We start from the raw sequence: 27,989 nt of genomic DNA on the forward strand, positions 1-27,989 counted from the left end.
AGCTCACGGCTGACTTCCATTTCTCAGACTGCCGTTTGAGAGAGAGAGAGAGAGAGAGAGGGAGGTGAAACAGTCTTTGTCTGCTGAGTCTTGCACCTCTGCGTACTTTATTAACCAGCCACATTTCTCACTTTTGTACCTGAAATCGCAAGAAAGGTAAGACTAACTACTTTCTCCACCCCAATTTACCACGAACGCGAGTTGAATCACGGCGGAATGACTTTATAACTGAATAAATAGAGTAGCTAGCTACCGTCAGCTAAAACAACAGCGTAGGACGGGACTAACTAACTACCGTCCGCTGGATTGGTAGCTGGTTAGTTAGGTTAACTAACCTGGTTAACTAGGTGAGTAAACCCAGGGATGTTAGACAGCATATTATGTGGCGAACTAACCCCGTTCCCCTCAGATGTAGAAGTTAACGCACGGAAGAAAAGACGTTGGGTTGGCGGTGTGTGTCGAATAGAGTTAGTAAGGTGGGTTATCGTATGGCGTATTTTCCGTGAGGCGACTGCTTTGTTTATTATGAGGTCCACTTAACCCACTCAAGCCGTTAACCCGCCGATTTAACTGACCTGCAGTCAAACTAAAGTTGAAGTTAGTAATGTTTACCAGCTTTTGTGTCCGCCAACCCAGCCGAGTTAACCTGGAGGTATCGAGAAATACCGTTAACCTAGCTAGCAGCGGAGTAACGTTATCCTTACAAACAGTGATATGAAGTGTTTAAATTACACCAAGAAGGTTTTAACGTTGTCTTATCGTTGTGTTTGTCGCACTGACTCACGCCTAGCCTGCTGTATAGAGTTAGCAGGCTTAGGTTTCGATAACAAGTTAGCGTTGGGTTAGCTAACAAGCTACAACTTGGGAAAAGCAGCTAGCTGGCTAGGTTAGCCAGCTTAGGAGAACGAGGTGAGAGGACGTTATGTATGTGTTATTAATGCAGTTCTGTGGCTGTTAATGTTGTTATTGCATGTCTGTGGTAGTAGCTAACTAATGTATTAGACGGCTAACGCTGGGCTGGCTAACGTTCAGTATGTATAACAGGTTTAACGTTGTGTTATGAACGCGTTCGCCGCAGTTCATGTTCTGACAGACAGGTCAGCGCCTGGTCAGAGATGCAGGTTGACGTTATAAGTTGATGTTATAACTCATTGTTAACCGTTTTCCGGAGTAAAGCCTGGTAGGTGGCTAAGCTAAGCTACGTTTATCTGTTTACGTTATACTCGCAGTACAGAAATGTGCCTTGTCGGTGGCTCTGACGTTTCTACCCAAGCACAGGCTTCGTAGGTTAATAAACCGCCGGTCTGGTCTTAAGCATGAGAACAAGTCTGAAAACTGGACCTTGCTTCGAGGGCTAGTAGGTTTTTTTGGGGGGGCTTAAGTAAAGGAATGAAGGGACTTTCCCCTGAACGACGTCATCTGATCCAGTGACGCTGGACAGCTGACTTTTATTGACTGACGTCCGTGACTCGTTGATTATTTATTAAATTAGGATGCGCAGGTTTTAGCTGAAAGATGCGTTTCCAGGCCTATGGCGTTTTCACTGGGGTGCTGTCCACTCCTATTCTTTGGCCTGCTTTCTTAGTCCCAAGCTGTTGCCATGGGAGGGCCATTTGTCATGCATAGCACTCATTCAGCCTTACTGAAATGGCTATAGCTCATTTTGGCCCATGCTGAGGACTCACCCACTATCCTGGAGTTAAAAGAACAGTTTTCGCTCTGTTGTTGGAGCTAACCATCAGCTCAGCCAAGCCCTGGAAACCTGGGGATTTGGGAGTTGGAGCTCAAGTGTGTGCTTGGGGATAACAGACATCTGATCCAGATTAAATTTGTTTGCGCAGTCATACTGTTAAATATTACATTCAGTATTACCTTCAAAAGTGGACCATCATGAGTAAAGCTTTCTACCTTTTTTCTAATAACAGACTGACTGTTGTTAACTGGGTTTACAGGCTCGAAATAGCCTGACTATTTGTACAAAAGACTAGTCCAGTTTGCATGTGAGTCCTGTTTGCATGCGTGGCAGCTTAGCCTGGCTTTACAGCAGTGAACGCTCCCTTCCTGACGCACCTATAGGTTATCTACGTCAGGGTCGGTGTAACGATTTGACCATAGACATTTTTAGATTAGTCTGACCAGTGTCGGTTTAAGCTTAGATAAACTGAGACCTTAGACCAGGGGTCTTTCAGTGAGGTCCAGTTAGATAAAATGTCCTCAAAGCAAAGGTTCGTGATTCACTGCCATATACTGTAGTAGGTATATCAACATCTTATACAGTCAGCAACTGAATGTCAAATCAAATGAAATACAGGTGTCATATTTCAAGAATATTTATGGTCAGTTTTCTCTTTTTAGAGCATGTCATGTGAAATAACTTCCCTCTGACTCACTTTCTTCTCCGACTGCTGTTTCTCGCCTCGTCCCTCCCCTGTTGTGCGTCACTCACTCGAGTCTCAATGCTCACCGTAATGCACAGATCTGATTGCCGTCATTGGTGGGATATTTACAACGAATGCGATTGGTCTGTGTTCCCCGAGCCTCTAAAGCCTCACCGTAAAGGCTAGAAAAGTTATGCCGATTCAAATAGAACCACCCCGTCGAAATTAAATAAGCATCCATAGTTTATTGATTATAGGTCCAGGTCCGCATAGGATAGCGTCTGGGTCCAGACTCAGACCGCGGTCTGTCTATTAGTGGCCTCTGCCTTAGACAAACCATTACAGTCATAGTCTGCTTGTAGATAATCTTATTTATACTAGCTGTCCTAGTTACAGTATCAAGTTTCAAGCATTTGGTGTGCTTGTAAACATATTAATTCATTAATTGATTTCGTCTGTGGCCTTTCCTAAGTCATTCATGGGAAGAAATTGGAAGCACTAGCTGATAGTGATTTATTCGTGGCGCATAGAGAGTCCTCTGCCCTAGACAATGAAGGCGTACATCTCTTTGCGAGGCAGGGGAGAGGATGGTGGTTCAGCGTTTGTGAAGATCCAGTGTGTTTCAATGAGTGCGCGCTTGTCCATTCAGCAGAGTTTGAACTTGATTGTTCTGTGTGATAGTTTACTGGGGTGGTCACTATATTACAGAGCATTTCATTTAGGCTATTTATTTAGGCAGTTTAACTGGGAAGGGTCGCTGTGTTACTGTAGCTGACTCACTGTCCCACACTGCCCTTCCCCGTGTCCACATTTTGTGTGGCTCTACACATGAACGAGTCGTTCCGCACAACCACAATAAATACAGTTTACCTGATTCTTTCTTGGGCATACAAAGTGGAAAATATCGTAGTTCTACATGAAATTTGCTTCCTCTACTGGTGGTATTAAAATAGAAAGAGTCAGTTTTGTTAAGTAATTAAATAGTTTTAAATATAAATAGTTATATAATGATCGGTATAGCTAGTTGTGCACCTTTAATCTTTTTTCCAGTTGAAAAGTACCTATTTGCCCTTTTTCTAACCGAATGTTTTAAAACAGAGCAATAAAATACAAAGCCTGGAGACGAGACTTGGTGTGTGGAGTCAGTACATCTTAGAAAATATAATTTCAGTGGATTACGGGTCAGTTATGTTCCCTGACTAAAGGTACTGAGATGTACCCTTGAGGGTCCCACCCCAGTGACAAGAAGGGCACTGCCCCTGTGACCGTTTACTACCTTTATTTCTGGGAGAGTCGGAGGCCTCTTCTCCTGAAATGATTTTTAGTCTGTACATTTAAGTCAGGTATAAGTGTAAACGTTAATTTGTTGGATTGCAAAAGGGGTTTATGTTGTACATAGTGTAGCGTGTTGGCTGCTGATCATTCTCTAGTAATAAAGAACTAAACCTATCATTATAAGCCACTGCATCAGAGTCTGAGAGTATTAGAAAGAAAGGCAGTATGTTAAAATATATGAGAAGCAGTATTTGGAAACTTGGCCACTGCCCTGCTCTAAAGGCAGAGGAACATTCACACAGAAGGCACTCGTACATAAAATTGCATGCAAAACTTTGAAGACTGTTCCAAGTACTTTTGGTTGATTTTCTAAGTGCAAAGAAGTTAAAACGTCTTTTTAAAAGTAAAATTTTCTTGCAAATGTTACCAGGCATTTTCTGTTTAATATTGAGTTTAGCATTTACATTTACAGCCTTTACAGCAGATGCGATTGTCCAGAGCGTCTTATAAAAGCGCTTTGTTGTCTACTCAGAGAACGTATCCTAACTTGTACAAATGAGTCCAAGCTACCCTTGAGCTGAGACGCTGAGAGAGAGATAAATGTGTAAACATAGCATAAGTGCAGCACCGTGCATTTCAATAAGGGCTTTTATTAGTATTCGCTTAAGTGCTTCACGAACAGGTTGATGTTCAGTTGGCATTGAAGACACGAGAGACTCCGCTGTTCAGACAGCAAGCGGAAGTTTGTTCTATGACCTGGTTGCCAGGACAGAACAGAGTCTCGATGCTTGTCTTCCACGCTGCCCTGAAGGGTGGTGGATGAAACTGAACTGTGCTTGAAGCTCGAAGGGCTCGAGGAACAATCTGAGTTTCGACCATTTACGCGGAAGAAAACCTCATATTTTCAAAATGGTAAATTTACAGGAAAAGGAAGAAACCCGACTTTACTTTTAATGCAAGTCAATGGAACCAGACATTTTTTCCAAGTCATTTTAGGTTATTTATTTTAGTCCATTCATCATGAAATGTACACACAGTGTAAAGAGCACCAGGTGTTTTTGAAATGGTCAAAAACTGAAAAACGACAAACGTGGAGATTTATAAAATGATTTATAAAATAAGCCACAACTTTTGTAGTCCACATTTTTTTTCCAGTGTTAAAATAAAAATTTAGTAGTTGAACAGTAATTAATATTTTTAACTCTCTATTCTTTGTAGAGCATTTGTACTTATTTTCACTTTGACAGTCTACCAAACGTGTAATTTGACCAGGGTTGCTCTCCGTACAGCTGTACAGTAGCTTATTGCAGGTGCGCTGCAGAGAATAATAGCACTGTGTGACGCAGCTCTTCATTCACATGGTTTAATAAACCTTGGGATGGATTGTTTGAATTATTGAATTAGCGCTGAAGTCACCAGAAACATCATCACTAATAAACTGGTGATGTTTAAAGGAACAAAGTGCATTACAAACCTGATAATCCTGTGCACAAGACTCAGTGCTGGCAGTCCTGAATCAAATGTTCAGTTCTGTTTTTTGGGAATGAGAAGTCGTTTTGACGGCAGATGTGAGATTTATTGTGCGGATAGGATTGCAATGTGGGAGGAAAGTTTTTCTGCTTAGGCGGCTTTGTGGGAGATTATTCATGAGAATGTGTGGGAGAGTTTTTCTCTTCTTTTTTCATTGTGTGTGTGGAGGAAGGGTACGGTTTAACCTCTCCAACTCATTGAGACCATAAAATTTTATAAATAATTCAATTATTTTGTAATAATGATACAATGAGCGTCTAAGATTTTTGACTTTCAGCAGTAAATTGTAAGCATATAGCAACACGTGATATCATAACACATTTTCTGTTAATTTGAGGAAAGCTTAATTAATAAATAAATAAATTTCATGTAGTTACTGAATAATTTGCCATAAGATTCGGTCATTTAATTTCAGATGGAAAAACCAAAATATGCTCTGGAGAATTAGAGGTTAACAGGCTTCAGTATCCTAAGCTGCAGTCTGTAAGAGCCTGGATAGAGATTGTTTTGGTTATTTACACTATCATACTGAATTTTAAATGAGGCTAAAGTGCAGAATTATTCTCGCTGTTGTCGGAAGAAAACCTCATATCTCCAAAATAGGAAAAGGAAAAAAACTTACTCTACTTTTAATGGAAGTCAGTGGAACCAGACGTTTTTACAAGTAGTTCTGGGTCATTTCTTTTGGTCCATTCATCATGAAATGTACATACAATGTAATGCATAACAGGTTTTTTCACATTATATCAAAAACTGAAAAACGTCAGTTTCTTCAACAGCAGCGTTGTGCGTATCCTGGGGGTGTTTTGGCTTGTTGTCCGTTTTGGGTGACTCGTGTCATTCGTGGCCCTTTTTACTCCTTTTTAACCATTTTAGGTGGCCATAAGTAATTAGACAAATGGCAGCCCAGTTGTTTCTTGGTCAGTTTGCTTGCTGTTGCTTGATTAGTTCATTTACAAGACCTAACGAGTGGCATAGAGAGTCGTTCTAGGTGTGGAACCGGAATTGCATTCGGAGCCATTTGCACAGGAGAGTATAGGAAAACAAACCTGCAACGTGTATCTGAATATCTAAACTGCTTATATGCCAGTTTTTCTTGACGTGAATCAAAAATGTCTAAGATTTAATACCTATTTGTAGTTATGCATTAGAGAGCTCTTCGTTTCCGTACTGTATGTGGTGTCGGAGGGTCAATTTAAGCTGGATTAGGAGACTTTTTTTCCAGTCTCTTTTCACTGTTCCTGCTTCCCTTTGCTCAGTTTTACAACTCGTGACCTGTTCTCATGAGTCTGAGATCATAATAAGGAAGTTATCTTATATTCAGGCACGTACTACGATAAGGCTTGAGGGCTCGATTTTCCATTGCAGGTAACCCTAATGTTGAACCTGTTTACATCAGGAAGGCGAACTTCGGCAGTTTAGATATTGTGTACTATATTTGGATTTAACCGATTTGATCAGTTTAGTTAAGTGTGTTACCCGTCGGCAGTTGGGGGAGATTTTATCCTTTTTACTGTACCTGATGTTTGTCTTGGCTGTGTTAAGTATACATTAGGAAACTTGACCCGCCGAGAGTTTCAGTGAGTGACACTCCTGTTGCTACACCTCAGATGTGTTAGTCATGATCATGTGCTAGAATGACGTATGCAACTGTTATACGTCCTTTTTTTGGGATCACTTGTTTTCCTTGACATTCACTTTCACTCTTTCTCTATCCGTCCAGTGGATTTGTGATTGTTTCTACCCCTCATTTATCTCCATTAGCTGAAAAATGCAGTCATTCATGGTGAAGTAGGTCTCTGTAATCGTGGTTCAGTCCGCTGCATTCCACAGTGAAAGTTTCACTCGCTGTGTTTTTCCGAGATGGTATCAGCCAGATGTTTATGTCATGCGTGCAGGTCACGCTGGGCAACTCCTTTGTCCATTTTACATAACCTGTGCCTAGTGTCAGTTACCATGAGTTACTGTGACTGTAAAAGCTCACTGTTCATTTATTGATTTATTTCATGCAAACCATAACAAGACCACTAGTATTCCCCCACATCAGCGTAACTGATCTTTTAGACATGTTGTGATTTTTTTTTTTTTTATTTTAAAAATTTTTTATTTTTACCCAATTTTCTCCCCAATTTAGTCGTCTCCAATTCCATCCGCTACTTAGGACTCCCCCAATCACACGATACTACCAATGCTAGGAGGGTGAAGGCAGCACAGGCTTCCTCCGAGACCTGTGAAACCAGCCACCGCTTCTTTTCGAACTGCCGCTCACGCAACGTCACCTGACAGCTCAAGCGCTCGGAGGAAAGCGCCAACCGCCAGATCTGCTACGTCAGCTGACAGATGGCTATAGCATCACCAGGGGTCGAACTTGTGATCTCCTGATGACAGGGCCAACACTTAGACGGTTGCGCCGCTCGGGAGCGAGTGATGTTTAAAAGAATCATTCAATACCGCATTTAATGTGCGTAGCATAGATTAGATGATTGAAGTGTAGATCAGATTACAGATCATTCTAGTCATGTGGCTGTTGAGCTGCACTGGTTGAACACGTTCCAGCAGAGACACTGTACAAAAAGCTACCTGTAGTTTGGTGTAATTTTCTTCCTTTTTTTAAATTACAGTTTCATTGCCAGATTAAAATATGATGGTATACTACTACCACAGCTTATTCTTTTATTTCACAAAGATTAAAGTGCAGCTCATGGTATCACTGTGGTTGCTTCTGTGTCTGCTGCAGTGTTACTGGTAGGAAAATGTGTTAAAACTTTACGGAAATGAAGAAATAAAAAGTAGGGAGGGAAAAAAATCGTCCGAAGAGGAAGAGATGTCCTGGTTTAACCATTTACTGCAGTTGTTTTTCACATGGCTACTCAAATAAAAGGGTCTTAATTTCTCCTACCAGTTATTATTTCTGGAAAACGGATTATTTTAGCTGTCTGATGAAAGCCAAAGTGTTTCATTTCTTAACAACATCAGCTTAATGTGAACAGCAAAGCTGGCTCGGTTCTTCTCTGATGGATCACACCACCTTACTGCCATCACTCCTACCACATCCACGTCAGCACATCACTCCACCAATATATAACTCCACAATTCAGATGTTGCTAAAGTATATTTACCAGCTCATTTGCATCGTTCTCCACCGCTCGTGTCGGAAAACTCAGAAGTGTGCCCTCTTGTGGCAACAGCAGAGTAGTGTCGCTTTCCTTGCAGTAGAAAACACCGCCAGGGCCGTTGCTAGAACATGAAAATGTGAGAATAGTCTATAGTATCAAACATTTATCAAACATTTATTATATTTCTATTGAGACAAGCTATATCAAGTTATGTAAAACCGCATCATCTGACCCAATATAAAATTTTTATAGCTTAAAGGCGTCTGATTTTCACATCTTTTATCAAAACGTTCCCTCTCAAACCTATCGCAAGTTAGAAATGTACGAGGCCATAATTCAATTCCCAGTGCTGTGCTTTAATCCGGTAACCTAAAAGTAGACTTACACCTAGTTTACAGATCATTTATTACTTTATCTAGTCTGTAATAGTGAACTTGAGTTACCTGTGTTGCACCGATATTAAATCGACGTCAGTGGTAGGGATGGCAACTTACGAGCAACATCTGCCTGTAGATGGAATAACGTTTGCAGTGTGGGTTGACAAGCAGCAGCAAAAATGCTCATGGTGCAATCTGTAATGCCAGCATTTCATGGGGTGGCAATGGTAGTGGCTGATGTACTGGATCTTTTCTTACGGTTTCAGTTTCACTGATACCCCCCAAATAAATATAAGGTTAAGTGTACATACAGTGCCCATTGCCTAATGGCTTCTCTCTATAATTCCTCATCTCCTGCAGTGTAGTCAGAACCAGCTGGAGTGAATGTTGGTCCAAGTTGTTATTGAGGGAGTGAACATTGGAAAGATAATATCAAAGGAACCTCGATATAACCTGCTTGGGGCCTTCATCTGGCCTTTAGCGTAGCTAAGTGTCCACTAGCCCTACTTGTGGTGCGTCTTCGTCGGTCAGTCGTATCACCCACTCGCTGTGGGTTCTCGCGTCCAGTTGTTTCAACCAAGCCAGGAAAAAGTCGCTGCTACTGATGTTGTGGAGGACTGTAATATTTACTGAACTGAGTCTGACAGTAGGAAATGTAAGCACAAGCAAACAAACACGAATGAGAAATTAAGACTTGACACAACATTTAGCACAGCTTAGCTTTATGTTCTGTTTTTAACTATTTTTAGTATTTAGAACTACATTATACCAAATACTGATTTAAAGAAATCAGTATTGAGTTCATTAAGCATCACATTATGTATATATTATCATTAGCATCAACATTATTCATGTGTGTGTGTGTGTGTGTGTGTGTGTGTGTGTGTGTGTATATTTTGACGTAATTACCTACCATTACCATAAATACCTGTTGCCATTTACATCATATGTAAATTTCATGATGACTGGACTAAAAGAAATGACCTAAAATGACTAGGGGGGGGTGGGGTGGAAATCTAGTTCCATTGACTTATATTTAAAGTAAAGTAGTAATATTAAAAGGCACCAAGTAAATATGATTTAGTTGAGCTGAGTATGTTTTATTGGTGATACGGAGGGGAAAAGTGGTGTCAGCGCATCAGAGTCATCTTTGCTCCATTTATGCATGTGCATAGCAGCAAGGAGCCATAACTGACAGTATTTTAAACTCACTAAATATCAGGCCTCTCTGACGATAAAAACGGGTTAACCATCGCTTGAAACAACTTTTAGTTCTCTGTTCATTCATTCGTGTTGGTGGTATAGTATTGGTGTTGGAAGGTATATCTTTTTATACTGGTGCATTAGGACTGTTGCCATACAACAGCTGTTTCAGTGGCATTTATAGAAAACTAGCCCTACGTCCATGATAACATTGCAGCCTCCCTGTTCCCGTGCTGGAATACACTATGAAAGGTCTCCTTTGGTGCCATTTTAAAATGGGAAAATCTAACAGAACAGTGAAACTGGCTTTGCTGACTGTGTAAGAAATTGTTTTAGTAAAGAGTAGTAATACTCGATATACGCTCACCGGCCACTTTATTAGGTACAGTAAAAGGTTGGACCCCCTTTTGCCTTCAGAACTGCCTTCATTCTTCATGGCAGACTTTCAACAAGGTGTTGGAAACGTTCCTCAGAGATTTTGGTAGGTTATTTGAGTTATTGCTGCCTTTTTATCATCTCAACCCTGTCTGCCCATTTTCCTCTGACCTCTCACATCAAAAGGCATTTTCGTCCACACAACTGACCGCTCACTGGATATTTCCTCTTTTTCGGACCGCTCTCTGTAAACCCTAGAGATGGCTGTGTGTGAAAATCCCAGTAGATCAGCAGTTTCTGAAATACTCAGACCAGCCAGTCTGGCACCAACAACCACACCACGTTCAAAGTCACTTAAATCCCCTTTCTTCCCCGTTCTGATGCTCGGTCTGCACTTCAGCAAGTTGTCTTGACCACCTCTACATGCCTAAATGCATTGAGTTGCGACCATGTGATTGGCTGATTAGCTATTTGTGTTAACAAGCAACTGAAAAGTGGCCGGTGAGTGTACATAGTGCTGGTACGTATTTAAAGTCATTAATTTTTCAGTACTTCCAAGCACCAGTGAAATGCTATTTCCATGGAATGAATAATACTTCCAACCACTTTTAGTTTTTTCTCAGTAGCATAGATGTTGCTCTGCTGTGCAGCACATGTGGTGGGAGAATCAGTAAGGGGCCATTTGTTGATACCCATCCAATCTGCAGTGTCCTCTCCCAACTCCTCACAGGAGTGTTCCAAAGACTTTTTACACGTTCTAGCAAAAGAAGGACTGTCAGCGCGAGATGGAGAACAGTAATAAACACACTGAAGTGTGCAGCATTTGGCACTGGGTGAAAAATGCCTGCGAATCAATCCATCCATCCATTCATCCTCCACCGCTTATCCGAATCCGGGTCGCGGGGGCAGCAGCCTAAGCAAAGAGGCCCAGGCCTCCCTCTCCTCCGCCACCTCCTCCAGCTCTTCCAGAGGGATGCCGAGGCGTTCCCAAGACAGTCGAGAGATGTAATCTATCCAACGTGTCCTGGGTCTTCACCCGGGGTCTCCTCCCCATCGGACATGTCTGGAACACCTCCCTAGGGAGATGTCCAGAGGCCATCCTTACCAGATGCCCGAACCACCTCAACTGGCTTCTCTCAACGTGGAGGAGCAGCAGCTGTACTCTGAGCCTCTCTTGAATCGCCGAGCTTCTCACCCTATCTCCTGCAAATCCCTGGGAGAAAATATTTTCACAAATGTAAATTCCTGGTCTCATGCAATAAATAACTAAAAGTGTGGTTCATGCCGCATTTAAATCGTGTCTAGTTAATTTTGACTTGGTGAGGATTGCCTGAGGAGAGGAAAAGGCGACATCTTGGACAACCCACTGTTGCATAAATGTTGGCAGGGAGTGTGGGTGATAAATCTGCTGGCAGAAATGTACGTGATGTTATCTTTATTATGGATGCTAATCCAGGCATATTTTATCAGATCGGGTACAGTCCAGTCTAAATGTATGCAGCGTCAGTGGAAATTGACCATGTACAGGGTGATTCAAAAAGATTAATCTGATTTCAAAATGATTTGATTGTAAATGGTTTAAATGAGCATAACGTTTATTATATAATTTTACAAGGTCTCAGTCTGGACCTCCTCCAGCTGTACGGACCGCCACAGTCAAACTCATCCCAGACTGGATTGAGCGTGTTGGGTGTCTCTGCACTCACGGCTCTTTCAGTGGGATTTCGGAGGTCATCCAGTGCTGTGGAACCAACGCTGTAAGCTGCACAGTTATGACGGATTCACTCTTATTGACGTGGAGAACGCAGAACGCCTTCTGCTCAGGGGTCTCATCTCCTCCCAGACTGAAGGGAGCCAGTCAGAAACTCTATGACCCCCTCTTACAATTGGATTGTGATTGGTTCCTCGCCGCCTCACGGTTGTTACAGTATGGTGTTTTGATATCAGATGAATCTTTGTGAATCACCCTGTGTATCTGCAATGCCAATGTTTTGACTGTTTGAAATCGATACCTTTCGTCAAATCCTTTGTACAATTGCAGCTTTTACCCTTCAAGTCATTTCATAACACACTTCCATATGAAAAGCCATGTTAGCTGACTTTATTTAGAAATCTTCAATTTAATTTGAACGAGTAAAATGTTATTACTGCTAATAAAAACATGCGGTTTGACGTCAAAATTCAACTATTGCTGTCTTTTAGCACCTTAGTGTCTTAATGGCAAATGCTTGCAGACTTGATGAGAAAGCAGTGTTAATAGGTGGCGGGTTGTGTTGCAGTGTAATTTCTCTGGTACACAGATGGCCTCACAGGTGGGATCTTTCATAACATGACGGCTATGTTACAAACCAAATGCCTGAGCGACGTGTTTGTTAGAGTCATGAATCACGATGTGTGTGAGTTGAGGAAACCTATACGGGTCTTTGCTAGCTGCATAGGTTGGATGGACAGTTGCTGTGGTCTTTATAAGATGCTGTGAGGCAGGCTGGCAGAGTTTCAGTGTGAAAGTGTCTGACCTGCTGTGCTCTCTTCTAATTGTGTATTTAATGCATATCGCTCCCCAATGGTTCTTAATGGATTCCCAGAAGTTAAGTTTCAAGTTTCCTGCGCTCTTGGCTCCGATGATGCTTCTGAAGAACTCAATGGAGTCTGGCTGCAGACATGCACACTCAGCCACAACGGCAGAAGCAGCCCAACGGCACGTTAACCGTTGGCTGTTTCTCCGCGACTTCATCACTTAATTGATTTTCTGTCCATAACTCGGCTAAATAATTCCATTTAATGTACCCTCTCTGTTGAAAAAAGTCATAAAAACTGTCTGATGGTTCCTGGTGGTGTCCAGTATTCACTAATGGTGTTCTGTGTTTTCCTGATGGGTTGATATCACAGTGTAAAGGATTCAAATCATTTACTCAGGTGTTTTGGGACTGATTCAAGATATTTGTTCGCTTCCTAGTGGTCTTTAATGGCAACCATCAAGCCAAATCCCTTTAGGAAGCAAAACCATTAGGTTTTATTCATAATGGTTCTAATTATCTTCAGCATGGCTTTCATGAGTTTTAATGGTAGCCTGGTTGTTTTTTCGGCAGTCGTGCTCATTGTTGTGATTTTATTTTGAAAGTTTCTATATTTAATAATCTTATTGTATGACGGCGTTAATGTATCGCGTCTGTCGGAAGAAAACCTCGTATCTTAATTTTTGACATTTTTCAGTTTTCTGGCGTAATTTAAAAAAGCCTCTTGCTCTTTACGTTGCATGTAAATTTCGTGATGAATGGACCAAAAGAAATGACCCAAAATCACTTGGAAAAAAGTCTGGTTCCATTGACTTACATCAAAAGTAATGTATGTTTTTCTCTCTCCTGTAAAGTTAGCACTTTTGAGATACGAGGTTTTCTTCCGACAGCAGCGATATGCCCAGTGTGACTCTTGTTGCCCAACAGTTCGCTGTTTTTCCTCATAAAACCGACAAAAACGCAGGCAGGCCGTGCAGTGATGTCATCAATAGGCTGACGGTGCAAGTCAGGCTGAGATTGCCTGTCTGCAGTCAGACCCTTCTCAAAGAACTTGAGTAGCTGGATCCAGATCCAAACTTTACAGGGCGATAGATCTTAAAGACCTCAAGTATCCATTTGGTATCACCCCTTTTTAGTGGAAGTTGACCAGTAAGCAATCAATAATAATAATAATAATAATAAAAAACTATCAATAATAACAGTAATAATAATAATAATAATAATAATAATAATAATAATAATTGGTTTACTTGTTTGTTCTAGTGTGTTTTTCTTGAGTCTCATGTCAAGTCAGAGTAAGAACAGAACTGATTGTTTATGCATCAGTGTATTTATACATTTTTGAAACTTTCCATATTGTGTAATGTGAGCATTTTAGTTGCATCCTTTTTCCTCTCGTTTAACAACTCTCATTGTCTTCCCCCTTTTTCACAGGATGTCTCTGTATCCGTCACTGGAAGACTTGAAGGTGGACAAGGTCATGAGGGTAAGTTGATGTTTCATCATTTTCTTATTATGATGGAAAGAATTGTATGACTAATATGAAACGTAGACTTTTTACAATGAACATTTTACGATGAAGCTGTCTAAGTTCTTTTTCTGAATCAGTTTTTAACGACTTTTAACGACACAGTGACCGCTCTGTTTATACATCCTGGCATATTTAAAGGAACAGTTGAATCTTTGCTTTGTGGATGCAGACTGGACAGTATTTGAACAAACATCTCTTCTCTCGCAGGCACAGTCCCAGTTTGCCCAGTCCACCTCCTCTGCCCCGGCCATCACTGAGGGCGCGTACCAGCCTGCCACGGAGGGGATGCCGAGCTCAAGTGAGTCCCAGGCTCTGCTTTTTCACGTCATGTCGTAAGATTCCAGATGACTGCACTTTTTTTGTGTCCTCTGTCCCTCCCTTTCCTCTTTTGTGCTTGCTTTCATTTTGTGTGGGCTGAGTGAGACACTGAGATGAAAGGCTCGACAAGGCTGTGCTGTGGTTACGATAACAGATTAAGACTTGCCTCAGGAGCTCTGAGACCCACAAGCCTTAAGTCTCCTCTTTTAAGCTTGTTTTTTTTTTTTTTTTCCCCTTTCTTTCCTCAGCTTCTCACTTTCCTTTATTTCTTCGCTTTACTCACTTTTAGTGCAAGCGAAAAATTCCAGCCGGTCCCATTTTGGTCTCATGAGTAAGATTCCACTTGAGATGAGTAAACAAGAGAAAGTGTGATGGTTAGGATCAAAACAGATAAACAAGAGTGCAACAATTTCAACACATTTGAAAAATAAACATTGGAAAATAACTATTTAGAACAGTTTAGTGAAATTAAAAACAGTTTATCACCCTTACGTCTCGTTTGAGGGTCTACCGTTTGCTGTATTTTGTGGACACCACTGTCAGTGATCAAAACTAGGCCTCGGGGAGCATCATATCTATTGTTGTAATCTTAGCAACAGACATGGCAGCCTTCGCCCACTGATGTTTAATCGAGTTACTGCGGAAGCAGCGCCCAGTGACAGCACAAACTCATTGATTGATTTCTTTTATGCAAGTCATAGGACGACATTAGCTTTCACATGTGAATAAAACTGAACTTAAACATGTTGAGTGAATTGACATCCTGCAGTAATACCACATTTATTGAACCTAACACAGATGAGCTTCTTGTAGAAACACAGCTGCTGTGCTCCACTGGCCAATCTGTGTTGCAGGCAAAAATAAGCCACCTATATAGTGCAGTGCACATTTTAAGACATCCTCAGACCACAGCATCAGATTTCAGACAAAACGGCTTCACCTTTCGTAAAATCATGCCTCCGCCGTCGTACGCCAGGCAGGGGGCCTGTTTCAAACAGCTTCAGGTGAAATGTATTCAGATAAGAAGGCACCAGGCTAAGATAAGCAGTAAAGTTTGTATGACATTCATTATTCTGTTCTTTATTACTAGAATAATTACAGTCAAATTAAAGATGACGGTATAGTCCTGCCACAACTTTAGCCTCTTATTCTCCAGGGTATATTTTGGTTTACGTGATCAAATTTTAAGGCAGATTATTATTTATAATATTATTTATAATATTATAACTCCATCAGATCTATTTTATTTATGTATTTCTTGTAAAAGCTCCCCTCAAATGAACAGAACATGATTTATGATCATATCACTTATGTACTTACAATTTACTGCTGAAAGCCAAAAATCTCCGACGCTCTTTGCGTTATTTTATAAAAGTCATATTTCCAGAGCAGATCACTGAAGAGACGCCGTCTGTTTATAGTTTATAGCCCAGATTTGGGGAAAAACGGGTCGACTTAAAGTAGAAAAACGAAGTTCAGCTTCTTTTATTATAAGGGTTTAAAATGACATCACCGTCTATTAGACTGGAGAGAAGAGCTACAGCCTCACACGACGCCCAGCTTCTGAATGGAGCTCATGGAATATGAACGTTATGAAGAACATGACAAAGTGTGTTTTGGAGCCACCGGTGGTCTCGAGGAGTTAAAAAGGTTAACTGAGCTACACTTATTTATTTTTTTATTTTTTTATTTTTATTTGACAAAGATTAAGTTGAACACATGCTATCACTGTTCTCCTGCGTCTGCTTCACCTCCTGCGTCTGCTTCAGCGTTAGGGCCAGTCTTAAAATTACCGGTTGACCAGTATTTATCATATACTGTTGTTGTTTATCACATTTATCTGATTAAGAGATGTAGATGCTCTTAGTTTTTATGGCTTAGTTGCTCTCTTTCATAGGGCAACTAAGCTATAAAGCTAGGAGCAGCTAAGAAGCTTTTGAAATAAAATTTTTTTATGAAGCAAATTAAATCGTATGGAACCTGAATGTATATGTATTGTTACACCCCTACAAATGAAGCAATTGCGTTCTTCTCCACTTCCCTCTTTTACTTCCCCTTTTTCTTTCTCCTCATTCTCTCTCTCTCTCTCTCTCTCTCTCTCTCTCTCTCTCTCTCTCTCTCTCTCTCTCTCTCTCTCTCTCTGTTGCTGTTTACCTCTCTCACATTCTCCTCTAGGATTGGTTGCCCTCAGGGCCTGTGGGGCTTTTGTTTACAGTCAGCTGAAATAACTCTGCGTAGTCATGGTGACTTCATTGTCAGCACCATGTATGAGAGAGAGGGGACCACTTTTCAGGCTTGTGGTGGTGTTGGTGGGCTTGGGCCTTTGGACAGGAAAGAAGAAGAAAGAAAAGAGCAGCAGGCGAAGGTCTTGCCTGGGCTGTGAACCAATGGCGATGTCACCATTTCCGCTGAAGTCCTTTACTCTTTTTTTTTTTTTTTTTTTTTTCCTTCCCTACTCTTTCTGTTACTGTGGCCTGTGTCTGTTTTCTCTTTCCTTTCCTGTAATAACTCCCTCCTCCCTTCTGTGCTCCACCCATTGGATTCCATCCTAGGCACACCAGTGTCCACAAAACGCATTAAGTGATTGATATGGTGCCATTAATGCTTTGGCCAGGTCTGCAATATGATCTCCCAGCAGCCCTCTGGTTCTGATTTATATATTTTGACTTAAAAATAATAATTTAAAAACGCTGAGCTACAGTAAATGCCCTGTTCTTGCTCCACCCACAAAAATGTTCTTGTTGTAGCGACCATTGGAAAGTTGGACAGGCTTTAGAGAATATTGGCAAGCCTAATGAGAGACGAAAATTGGAGAAAACCTGCATTTATGTCACACTTTTGCAGTGTTTAAACAGAGTTAGAGTTGTTGATGCTGTATAATGTTGAGTTAAGTGTATTAGCATTAGATGAAGAGTTTAAGTTTTTGTTTGCATTACACGCCACATTGCTCAAATTCAATTTATTGCTCAAATCCGATCTCTCTGACTCGATGGTTCACACTCGTTTAGGTAGGTGACAGAAATCTGTCATTAATGTGATGAACCGGCCTGAACTGACCCTCATGAGCTCATCCTACTCAGTAACGTCACGTGACTGAATCGCTGCATCATCAGCACAAACTAACGAGCAGAACGAGCTTCGCTGAGAGGATCATTAACTCTGATCAGCTCTCAGCTTCATTATTAGAGCCAGACGAAGGAGGAAAAGGTGAGATGAGCTGCTTTTCTGCCGCTTTAACTTCTGTTTGGCGCTGCTGCCATGGTAACGCTGAATGATGGCACTCGTGCGGTGGAGAAAAAAATACACATGAATTCCAATCTGAGCGTCACATTAAGGTGACACGGCCACGAATCGGATACGTATCAAATCTAGAACGACATATGAATGAGACATGGGTGGGATTTTAAAAGGTCAGATTTGTGTGTCCACACAGTTCAGAAAACATCAGATCTGGGTCACATTAGGGCAAAACATCGTATTTGTGCCAATTCAACCTGGCACTGTGAACGCAGTGAACTCCTGATGCATTTTTAGTTCTGTAATAAAGGTGGTATTAATCATTACATGGTGTTGATATTTCATGTATTTGTAAAATCTACTCCCAATAATGTACATCATGAAAAAAAGATTTCATCCATCGTCTGAGTATTTGGTCCACATGTAAACAGTGCCTCGACACATTTGGGCTAGAAAGGGGCTGCTCTCTTAGCAAATGTTTACTTTATCTATGTGGTTATGAGCTTTTTACACTCCCTCGCACTTCCTAGTCTGTCCTACAGAGCTGTGTGCGGTGAGAATGGTGGTCAGTCATATTTTTAGCTGCATGCTGTTCAGCAGTGGAGGCAGAGGCTGATATTTTCCTATCTAAGGTCTCGCTAACTTGTAGGTGGGGCCTCAGGGAAATGTGGCCCTGGTTGCCATTACTAAATTCAGGAAGTCATTCCTGATTACTGTATGTAAACATTTGTGGGGCCAGAGAGAGAAAAGGGGCCAAGTGCTTTTGAAGTAGAATGCTTTAAATATCTGCACTGAGATTATTTGACAAGCTTGTCTTATTGTGGATGATTTAAGCAAAAAATGCTTTGACATCCAGTGTTGTTATTGCCATGTTCAGAGCTTTTTTTATGCAGAAGTACTTTTTGCCTTCAGAACTGCCTTCATTCTTCATGGCAGACTTTCAACAAGGTGTTGGAAACGTTCCTCAGAGATTTTGGTTGGTTATTTGAGTTCCTGTTGCCTTTCTCTCATCTGGAACCAGTCTGCCCATTCTCCTCTGACCTCTCACATCAACAAGGCATTTTCATCCACACAACTGACCGCTCGCTGGATATTTCCTCTTTTTCGGACCGTCCTCTGTAAACCCTAGAGATGGCTGTGCGTGAAAATCCCAGTAGATCAGCAGTTTCTGAAATACTCAGACCAGCCCGTCTGGAACCAACAACCACGCCACGTTCAAAGCCACTTAAATCCCCTTTCTTCCCCGTTCTGATGCTCGGCCTGCACTTCAGGAGGTTGTCTTGACCACCTGTACATGCCTAAATGCATGGAGTTGCTGCCGTGTGACTGGCTGATTAGCATATATATATATATATATATATATATATATATATATATATATATATATATATATATATATATATATGCAAAAGTGCTTCTGTATGTGTGTGTATATATAATATATTTAAGCTATAACGTTTTGTCTCTTTGTCTCTTAGGTCTGTACCCAAATCTGGAGGAGCTGGGCGATTACATGGGACTCCGCCTCAACAGCGATGAGGTGCAGAGGAACCTGGCACTTGTCCCAGCTGCAGATAATGTAAGTCTGTGTGTGCATGTTGAAAAGCAGTAATAATGCACCAGTCATGAATTTTCATGACTCTTGATTTCTTACCAGCCTCTTTGGCCCGTGACTATTTTTTGAGGCTGATTTTTATTTTTGCAAGAGATATAGATATAGATAGACATAGATGTTAACATTTATTAATTTACTTTTTCACCTGGAATTCACACTTTACAGGCTAAATGAACGTACTGATGAAACAGAGTCCTAACAGATGCATATACTTGCATGCATTTGAGACGGTGCATTCACAGGAGCGTAAATATTCATAGGCATCATGCTGTACTAACATGGTTCTTATGTCCTTCCCTTCACCTGATATGGGTCATAGTAAACACACCGTAGGAATAAACATGATTGTATTTAAGAATCTCGGAAGACTGCTTACAGCTTCCTCTACTAGTATTCATTCACAGGCTTGAAGCTGAAATATCAGACGTGAACATCAGTCAGCCAGTTTATTTAGATCAGCTTTAAATGATTTAAAGATGTAGATATACCCCCCCCAAACTGCTCAACGGGTGCTGCAGATTGGGCTGCCCACCGCTCCGGGCAAGTGTGCTCACTGCCCCCTAGTGTGTGTGTGTGTGCTCACTAGAGTGTATGTTTCACTTCACGGATGGGTTAAATGCGGAGGTGAAATTTCCCCATTGTGGGACTAATAGGGGTCACTTAATCTTAATCTTAATAAGGCATGGCATCTTCCAGCGAGTTCATTCATTTGTTATTTTGGTGATACAGGCAGAAACATTTAAACAGCAAGACTCAAAGCTCATCTGACACATTTTTTTCTTCCTACAAATGAGGTGAAATCAGTGAAGTCGTAGAGTAGTAGCATCATAATTGAATTATTTCATGTTGTTGTCTACCTTTTTTTATCAATCCAGAACTTTTGAGCGCTAATCTAACGTTTCCCTTTTTTTGCCACAAATATCCAGAATCATTCTTGATTAATAGACTATGAAAAATCTGCAGATTGTGAATAAAACCTACTAGTTTAAAAAAAAATTATAATATGAATCAGAAAATCTCGGACACCTTCACCCTGATCACACAGGATCTTCCAGCACATCCCTAATTTTGGCTGTATGGTTAACTGAGTGTTCAGATTCTGATATTGACACATGTAAGTCCCACTCATCAGCGTCAGAGTAATGTTATAACCAAACTGATGGTACCAGATTATAGTGATCTCATCATCAACTAAAGCTGAACAGTAGCACATATAATTGCCCAATAATGGCAAAGGGAAATGTGGGAGATCAGTCTGTGCAGATGGATGAGGCCAGAGTCACTGCAAATGCAAGCTTCACTCCCACACTAACGCCATCTCAGGCTCTACGCACACACATACCCACACAAACACCCACCCACCCATGTTCACCCAGCGCACACACTCTCGCTGTATGAGTCAGTCTGTCCTCTCCTTCCAAGAACACAGTGCAGCAAGGAACTGTGGGCTGTGGAGACAGCCTGTGGCCCATCTGAGTCATTTTGCCCTAAGAACACAGACAGCCCTTAAAACACACATGCATCTATGGTCTGCCTCCGCCTCCTATACGTTCTTATGCAGGTAGTTAATTGCCTGTCACTTTTGAATGGAAAACAGTACAAGGCAGCAGGAGATCGAGCAGCTCTTTGCAATTCCTGAAACAAACTTCGACATGTCAGTTATTCTGTGATTTGAGCTTCTGTAGTTCAGTTTGCTATAAAAAGACAGAAGGATGCTCTTTCAAATGCTCTTTGAAGTAATTAGGGGAGTGTCTTTAAACGCCAACATTCCTCCACTGGCTGATTCCCTGAAATCTTAATTGGCCTTTGCACAAGATTTATTTATTTATTTATTTATTTTATTCACCGGCTGCCTCAGGGTGGCACATTTAGCCCATTAACAACAAATTTACACACATTTACGTAGCACAAAACACAGCAGAGGAAATAATCCTGACAAATAAGTGAACACAGTCATCCAAAACTGGAAAAGCACAGACATCCCCTAAAACACACACACAATTACAGTCTTCTGCCTCCACCTCACATACATTCTTTTGCAGTTAGTTAGTTGGCTGTAATTTTTTGAATGGAAAACAGCCCAAGAAAGCAGCAGATTGAGCAGAAATCACAAATGCTGCATAGAAGCTTCGCTCTGCAAAGCCTGAAACACATTTTGATGTGTCTGTTTTCTGTAACTGTGCCTCTGCAGTTTAGATCTTCTATAGAAATACAGCAGAAGGATGCTCTTTCAATCGTTGTTGAAAGTAATTACAGGAGTGTTTTGTTTTAGAGGCTGTACAAACTGCAGGAGTGCACACTCGAAATCGGACAGAATCAGGCGTGAGCATCAGTTTATTTAGATCATTTCCGCAGATTTAAACGATTTAATGATGTAGACAATTTGAGCCAGCTAAGCACATAAGAACTGCATTTTTTTAAAGCTGTTGCTACTTTGGCTGAGGAAAAGAACTTTTTAAATAAAGGGTCTCCAAACTCACCCCAGTCATCTTCACAACCTAATAGCACAGCCTGTAACAATATAAAGTGAGGCATATTCCAGCAAGTTCATGAATTCATTATTTTTGTTATATAGTCATAAGCATTTAAATAAGATGGTTCAAGACTCAAACTTACAGCAGTGTTTCATTGAGAAATATTCATTTTGATTTTATTCAGCCTTGTCTGCTAGCATAGAGCCAATTTCTGTTAGCCTGTACCTACACCATGTTTACACAATGTTTAATTTTACTTTTATAGCTCTGGTGTTTGAATAGAGTCTGTGGTAATTGCGTCAAGATGTTATGCGAGTAGCACAATACATAAAGACATACAATGTAACACACACACGCAGTCAACAGTGTATGATACTATATGCAATATACAAAATATAGTACAGTTAGGCCCAGAAATATTTGGACAATGACACAAGTTTTGGCATTTTAGCTGTTTAAGCTCATGTTGATTATACAATTGTATCTCGAATATGTTTTGGTAAAAAGCAGACTCTCAGCTTTAATTTGAGGGTATTCACATCCTAATTGGAGGAAGGCTTTAGGAATTACTTATCTTTAATATGTGGCTGCCTCTTTTTCAACGGTCCAAAGGTAATTGGACAATTATCTTAAAAGCTATTTTGTGGGCTGCATAGGCTATTCCCTCATTAATCCACCATCAATTAGACAAGTAAAAGGTTTGGAGTTGATTTCCAGGTGTGGCATTTGCATTTGGAAGCTGTTGCTGTGAACCCACAACATGTGGTCAAAGGAGCTCTCAATGGAAGTGAAACAGACCATCATTAGGCTGAAAAAAAGAAGAAATCCATCAGAGAGAGAGCAGAAATGTTAGGAGTGGCCAAATCAACAGTTTGGTACATTCTGGGGAAAAAGAGCCCATTGGTGAGCTCAGGAACTCAAAAAGGCCTGGACGTCCACAGAAGAAAGCAGAGGTGGATGATTGCAGAATCCTTTCCATGGTGAAGAAAAACCCTTCACAACGTCCACCCAAGCTAAGAAAACTCTCCAGGAAGCAGGTGTATCAGTATCTAAGTCTACTATAAAGAGAAGACTTCATGAGAGCAGATACAGAGGGTTCACCAAAGGTGCAAAACACTAATCAGCCTCAAAAATAGAAAGGCCAGATTACACTTTGCCAAAAAACGTCTAAAGAAGCCTTGAACTTCTGGAACAGCATTCTTTAGACAGATGAAACTAAAATCAACCTGTACCAGAATGATGGGAAGAAGAAAGTATGGAGAAGGCTTGGAACGGCTCATGATCGAAAGCACACCACATCGTCTGTAAAACATGGTGGAGGCAGTGTGATGGCATGGGCATGCACGGCTTCCATTGGCCCTTTTCACTAGTGTTTACTGATGATGTGACGGAAGACAGAAGCAGCCGAATGAATTCTGACGTGTACGGGGATAAACTTTCTGCTCAGATTCAACCAAATGCAGCAAGGTTGATTGGACGTCGCTTCACAGTGCAGCTGGACAATGAGCCAAAACTTACTGCGAAAGTAACCCAGGAGTTTTTTAAGGCAAAGAAGTGAAATATTCAGTCACCAGATCTCAACCCGTTCGACCATGTATTTCACTTGCTTAAGACAAAACTTAAGGCAGAAAGACAGCTGCAGTAAAGGCCTGGCAAAGCATCATTAAGGAGGAAACCCAGCGTTTGGTCATGTCCATGAGTTCCAGACTTCAGGCAGTCATTGCCTGCAAAGGATTCTCAACAAAGTATTAAAAGTTAACATTTTATTTATGGTAAAGTTAATTTGTCCAATTACTTGGGGCCCCTGAAATGAGGAGGCTTTGTAGAAAAATGGTTGCAATTCCTAAACATTTCATAAGATATTTTTGTGCAACCCCTTGAATTAAGTCTACACTTCAATTGCATCTCAGTTGTTTCACTTCAAATTCAATGTGGTGGCATGCAGAGCCCAAATCGTGAAGATTGTGTCACTGTCCAAATATTTCTGGGCCTTACTGTATAAGAGAACCATGGGAAATCACACAGTTTATCAGTGCATTCTTACAAAGATCGTTCAAACTCTTCTCAGAAGAGTATAGGGAGAAATTTCACAATAGGGGAAAAATGATTCTTGAAACAAGTTGTTTTAGTTTCTAAAGATGTTTATCTCCTCACTGAAGGAAGCAACAGATGAAATGCTGGATAAGAGGAATCTGTAATCATTCTCTTTGCTTAAGGGTGCTGAAGGATGAAATATCCCATTCATCTTTGAAGCTTTATTAACAATGCATTGTACTTTATTGTGAATTTAAATATCTCTGTTTTTGTACCACACAGTAATAGATCATGTAAGAACATTTACAGTAATGGACAAATACTTTGCCTCCTGACACACCTCAATTTCTCACCTGCTGGTTTTATGTCTTTCTGCAGCAGGTGGCAGTGGCGTCAGGTGTAGGAGGCATGGTGCGCCCAGTGACAGGTGCTGATGTGGGCATCAGGAGGGCCGAGATCCGCCAAGGTCTGCGGGAGGTCATCCTCTGCAAGGACCAGGACAGCAAGGTCGGCCTTCGGCTGAGAGACGTCGACAATGTGAGTAAATCTCATCACGGAACACTGAGCCTGGCTATACGTCACTAACATGCATCAAGTCTGCTCATCACTTTCTGTCTTATAAGGCTTTATAAATACCATGTAATACGTGTTTTAAACCAGTCATTCTCTTTTTAAGGGTGTGTTCATTCAGCTGGTGCAGGCGAACTCCCCTGCGGCGCTGGCTGGCCTGCGTTTTGGAGACCAAGTTCTGCAGATCAACGGGCAGAACTGCGCTGGCTGGAGCGCAGACAAGGCTCACAAGGCACTGAAGGCAGCAGCTGAGACCCGCATTGAACTCGTGGTCCGTGACAGGTGAGCTGACAGCAGATAGAGTTGTGAAATAGGCTAAAGATGCAATTCGTTCAGATGTATTAGGATTAATAGGTTGGATTGGATATAGCAGTTTTGACCTCGGTTTCGCTCAGGCCTAGCAAAACTGGTAAAGGGAGCATAAAGGTTTATTAGTTTCTGCCCTAATATTTGTATTCAGCAGTGAATTATTTGATCAGTAATACACACATTTATACAAAGTATAGACATACTGGATGGCACACTGATCATAAATTACACTGAAAGGAAGGAATCAACTTTTACTGAACATAGCTTTGTAGTTTTAACGAGTGGCTGACAAAAATCCAGCAATCCAGCATGAGCAATACTGCACAGCTTGAGATGTTGCACACAGCTCGAAGTCGCTCTAGCGCCTCCATGTGGACATCACTATCATGAGCAGTGCATCTGCAGTGCGCTTCTACACTGGTATACACTACACATGAAATCTGGACAGCACCATTGTAAGATTGGACAGATTTAAAGCGACGATGCTTGTAAATGTACAGATTTCCAGATTTTTAGATATTAGATAATATGGATATATTTGCACTGTAGAAGCCCGGTTTCTGTCAGCACCGGTCAACTTGTGGAACTTACATTTTTTTCTTGGTGCTTTGCTTAAAGGCCCTTCCAGCGCACAATCACCATGCACAAGGACAGCTCTGGCCATGTTGGCTTCATCTTTAAGTCTGGCCGCATCACTTCTCTGGTGAAAGACGGCTCTGCTGCCCGCAACGGTCTCCTCACTGACCATTACATCTGCGAGATTAACGGCCAAAATGTCATCGGACTCAAGGTGAGAGAGGCTGTTGTTGTAGTAATGGAAACATACTACTACACTGAAGAGCAAATCTGGCTGTTTGATGTAAAACAAAATGATATCAAATACAGTTTACTAATTTCTCATGTTACATGTGTCGTCAGGACCCTCAGATTAAGGATATCCTGACCTCATCTCCCTCTGCCATGACCATCACCGTTATGCCCAAGATCATTTACGAGCACATGATTAAGAGGTAAGCTCTCACACATTTTTGATGTCATAATTCAGTGTTTCACCCACCGAGTTTCCAATTACACATATGCCAAAAACACGATCGCTCTGATTTTAGCCCCTGGCAGAGAAGAAAATCTAGAGTCATGTGAAAATGATTTTAGAGCACACTGACACAGAACATAAGGCAGAGTGGTGTAACGATTCATTGATTTTCTTGATGTATCGTTTGTTGTTCCTCCTGAGGCAACTGCTCATATTGTAAAAAAAAAAAAAAAAAAAGATAAAAATCTTTTTCAAATTGAATAAATCACAATTTATTAATAAACTATTCAGAGTACATTTACCCGTGTTTCAGTGAAATGACGTCATGAATGTTTTCTGCATCAGTTTTTTGAAGCACTTTTTAATGCCTTGTAATATTTCTTAGAGGCGTGAATCACCGAATGCAGTTCAAATCAAAAGTCTTATTTCACATAAAAATCAGTTTTGAATCAAATTGAAACCCAATGAATCATGAATTGAATTGCTGTCAGCTCAAATATTCATTACCCTAATAAGGACTTCTGTCCAAACATGCGAGAAGCAATCATCTGTCCATTAGACTGAAGGTTTAATGGACTCATTTAGAAGCTTTAAACTAATCAACCCAGGAGAAACTACCTGTACCAAAGAAAAAGGGAGAGGAAAACAAGCAGGTATGTCTTAAGAGGATATGAAAACTGTGAAGGAAAGCAATGTACTGGATGTTGTGTGCTGCTGACTCTCACTGCTGGATTTCAGTTGAGAATCTTTCATTTAAAGCCTCTGTCTGGGATTTAGGATAATGAAGTTGCAGCTTTGATAAAGGATTTTCTAAAAAGGCTCAAGAAGAGTTTTGGAGGTTTGCTTTGTTCTTACAGAAGCAGATGGTGAGAACCAGCTGGAAATGAATAAAGGACCATATTTATTACAAATTGGCTCGAAAGTTTAGACCAAAGGGGTTTAAACACACCGACTCAACACTTCAAGGATTACAGGCTCAGTGCAACCTCAAACACAGCTTCTATTGTCGGCACAATTATAGACTCTGGAAGTGTAGTAATGCATTTGAATGCTTAAGAAACCAAGTGTTAAGCATGTGTAAGGATATTGATTCCTTTCTCTCTGTTTATGGCAGGATGTCAAGCGGCCTGCTGAGGTCAGCCATGGACCACTCTGTGCCTGAGGTCTGAGCCTCTCGCGCAGCGCTGCCCCTTTCAGAATGCCTACAATCTCCAGCCTTCCCACTGGACCCTTCTGCCACATGGGTTGTCTGTGTCGCTGAGCAGATAATCCCCTTCAATCACGCTCATTTATAACAAATAAGAAAATTGCCTTTTTTCTACTATAGACGTTGAACATTCTTGTATATCTAGTTCATTTTTTTCTATCTTCCTTGTCACTGTTTCCATTGTTTAATTGTTGTCTTTTATATGTAATGATAATAATCCATCGCTTTCATTGAGTATTACTGTCTATTGAGTTTTACTTTTAACATTGCACCTTTTTTAGATTAGTCATAGGACAAAGAAAAAGATCTGTAGGTTTGCTCCAGGGCTTTCCGAAGAGAGAAAAGGATTGCGGGCATTGATTTCAGTTTCCCAGAGCGATTTTTGATGTCTCATACTATGCACGGGTTGCCACAGCCTCTCTTTAGAATTCAAAGCATCCATCGCTGTGCCAAGACGGACTTGCGCTGCCAGACTGTAAACAGGGTCGAACTGATCGTTTGTTTTTTTTGTTTTTTTTTTAAAGAATTTCATTCCCGTTGTTCATTTCAACTTATGTTTTTTTTTTTAAATATATCATCTTTGATAACCCGTTGTGCTGTCATCCTGTAAATTCATTGACCCCTAGAAATTTATATATGAATGTAGCCTCAAGATACTGTAATTATTATAAAAAAAATAAACAAATAATCATGCTGGCGATTCAGAGTGGTATAACATTTTTTAAAACAATTGACCAGGGTATATTTTGGTTTTTCCATCTGAATTTACAAGACCAAATGAGGCAAATTATTCAGTAACTGTATGAAATAAAATTTTTAATGTATTTATTTTTTTTGTAAATTCTCCCCTTAAATTAACAGAACGTGTTTTATGGTCACGTTTAGAATTTA

At 40.8% G+C, this 27,989-nt stretch overlaps 1 protein-coding gene across 1 annotated transcript; it reads left to right on the forward strand.

Annotated features, from left to right (window-relative positions):
* On the forward strand, window positions 1–27,798 carry sdcbp2 (syndecan binding protein (syntenin) 2). The gene is made up of 9 exons (XM_017710891.2): window positions 1–156; window positions 14,205–14,256; window positions 14,509–14,599; window positions 19,335–19,435; window positions 24,358–24,516; window positions 24,656–24,831; window positions 25,477–25,648; window positions 25,777–25,868; window positions 27,006–27,798. The coding sequence occupies exons 2-9, from the start codon at window positions 14,206–14,208 to the stop codon at window positions 27,058–27,060; spliced, it is 897 nt and encodes a 298-aa protein (XP_017566380.1). The 5' UTR covers window positions 1–156; window position 14,205; the 3' UTR covers window positions 27,061–27,798.
* Window positions 27,799–27,989: the final 191 nt, after the last annotated feature.

Source organism: Pygocentrus nattereri, chromosome 9, assembly GCF_015220715.1.
Source record: "Pygocentrus nattereri isolate fPygNat1 chromosome 9, fPygNat1.pri, whole genome shotgun sequence".
Taxonomy (NCBI): Eukaryota; Metazoa; Chordata; class Actinopteri; order Characiformes; family Serrasalmidae; genus Pygocentrus; species Pygocentrus nattereri.

What these genes read in the sequence shown, in the direction of transcription:
- sdcbp2 (XM_017710891.2), top strand. Translation starts at nt 14,206, where the DNA reads ATGTCTCTGTATCCGTCACTGGAAGACTTGAAGGTGGACAAGGTCATG. An exon ending in AGGTGGACAAGGTCATGAGG is followed by an intron (nt 14,257 to 14,508) that starts GTAAGTTGATGT and finishes CTTCTCTCGCAG; the next exon opens with GCACAGTCCCAGTTTGCCCA. An exon ending in TTGTCCCAGCTGCAGATAAT is followed by an intron (nt 19,436 to 24,357) that starts GTAAGTCTGTGT and finishes GTCTTTCTGCAG; the next exon opens with CAGGTGGCAGTGGCGTCAGG.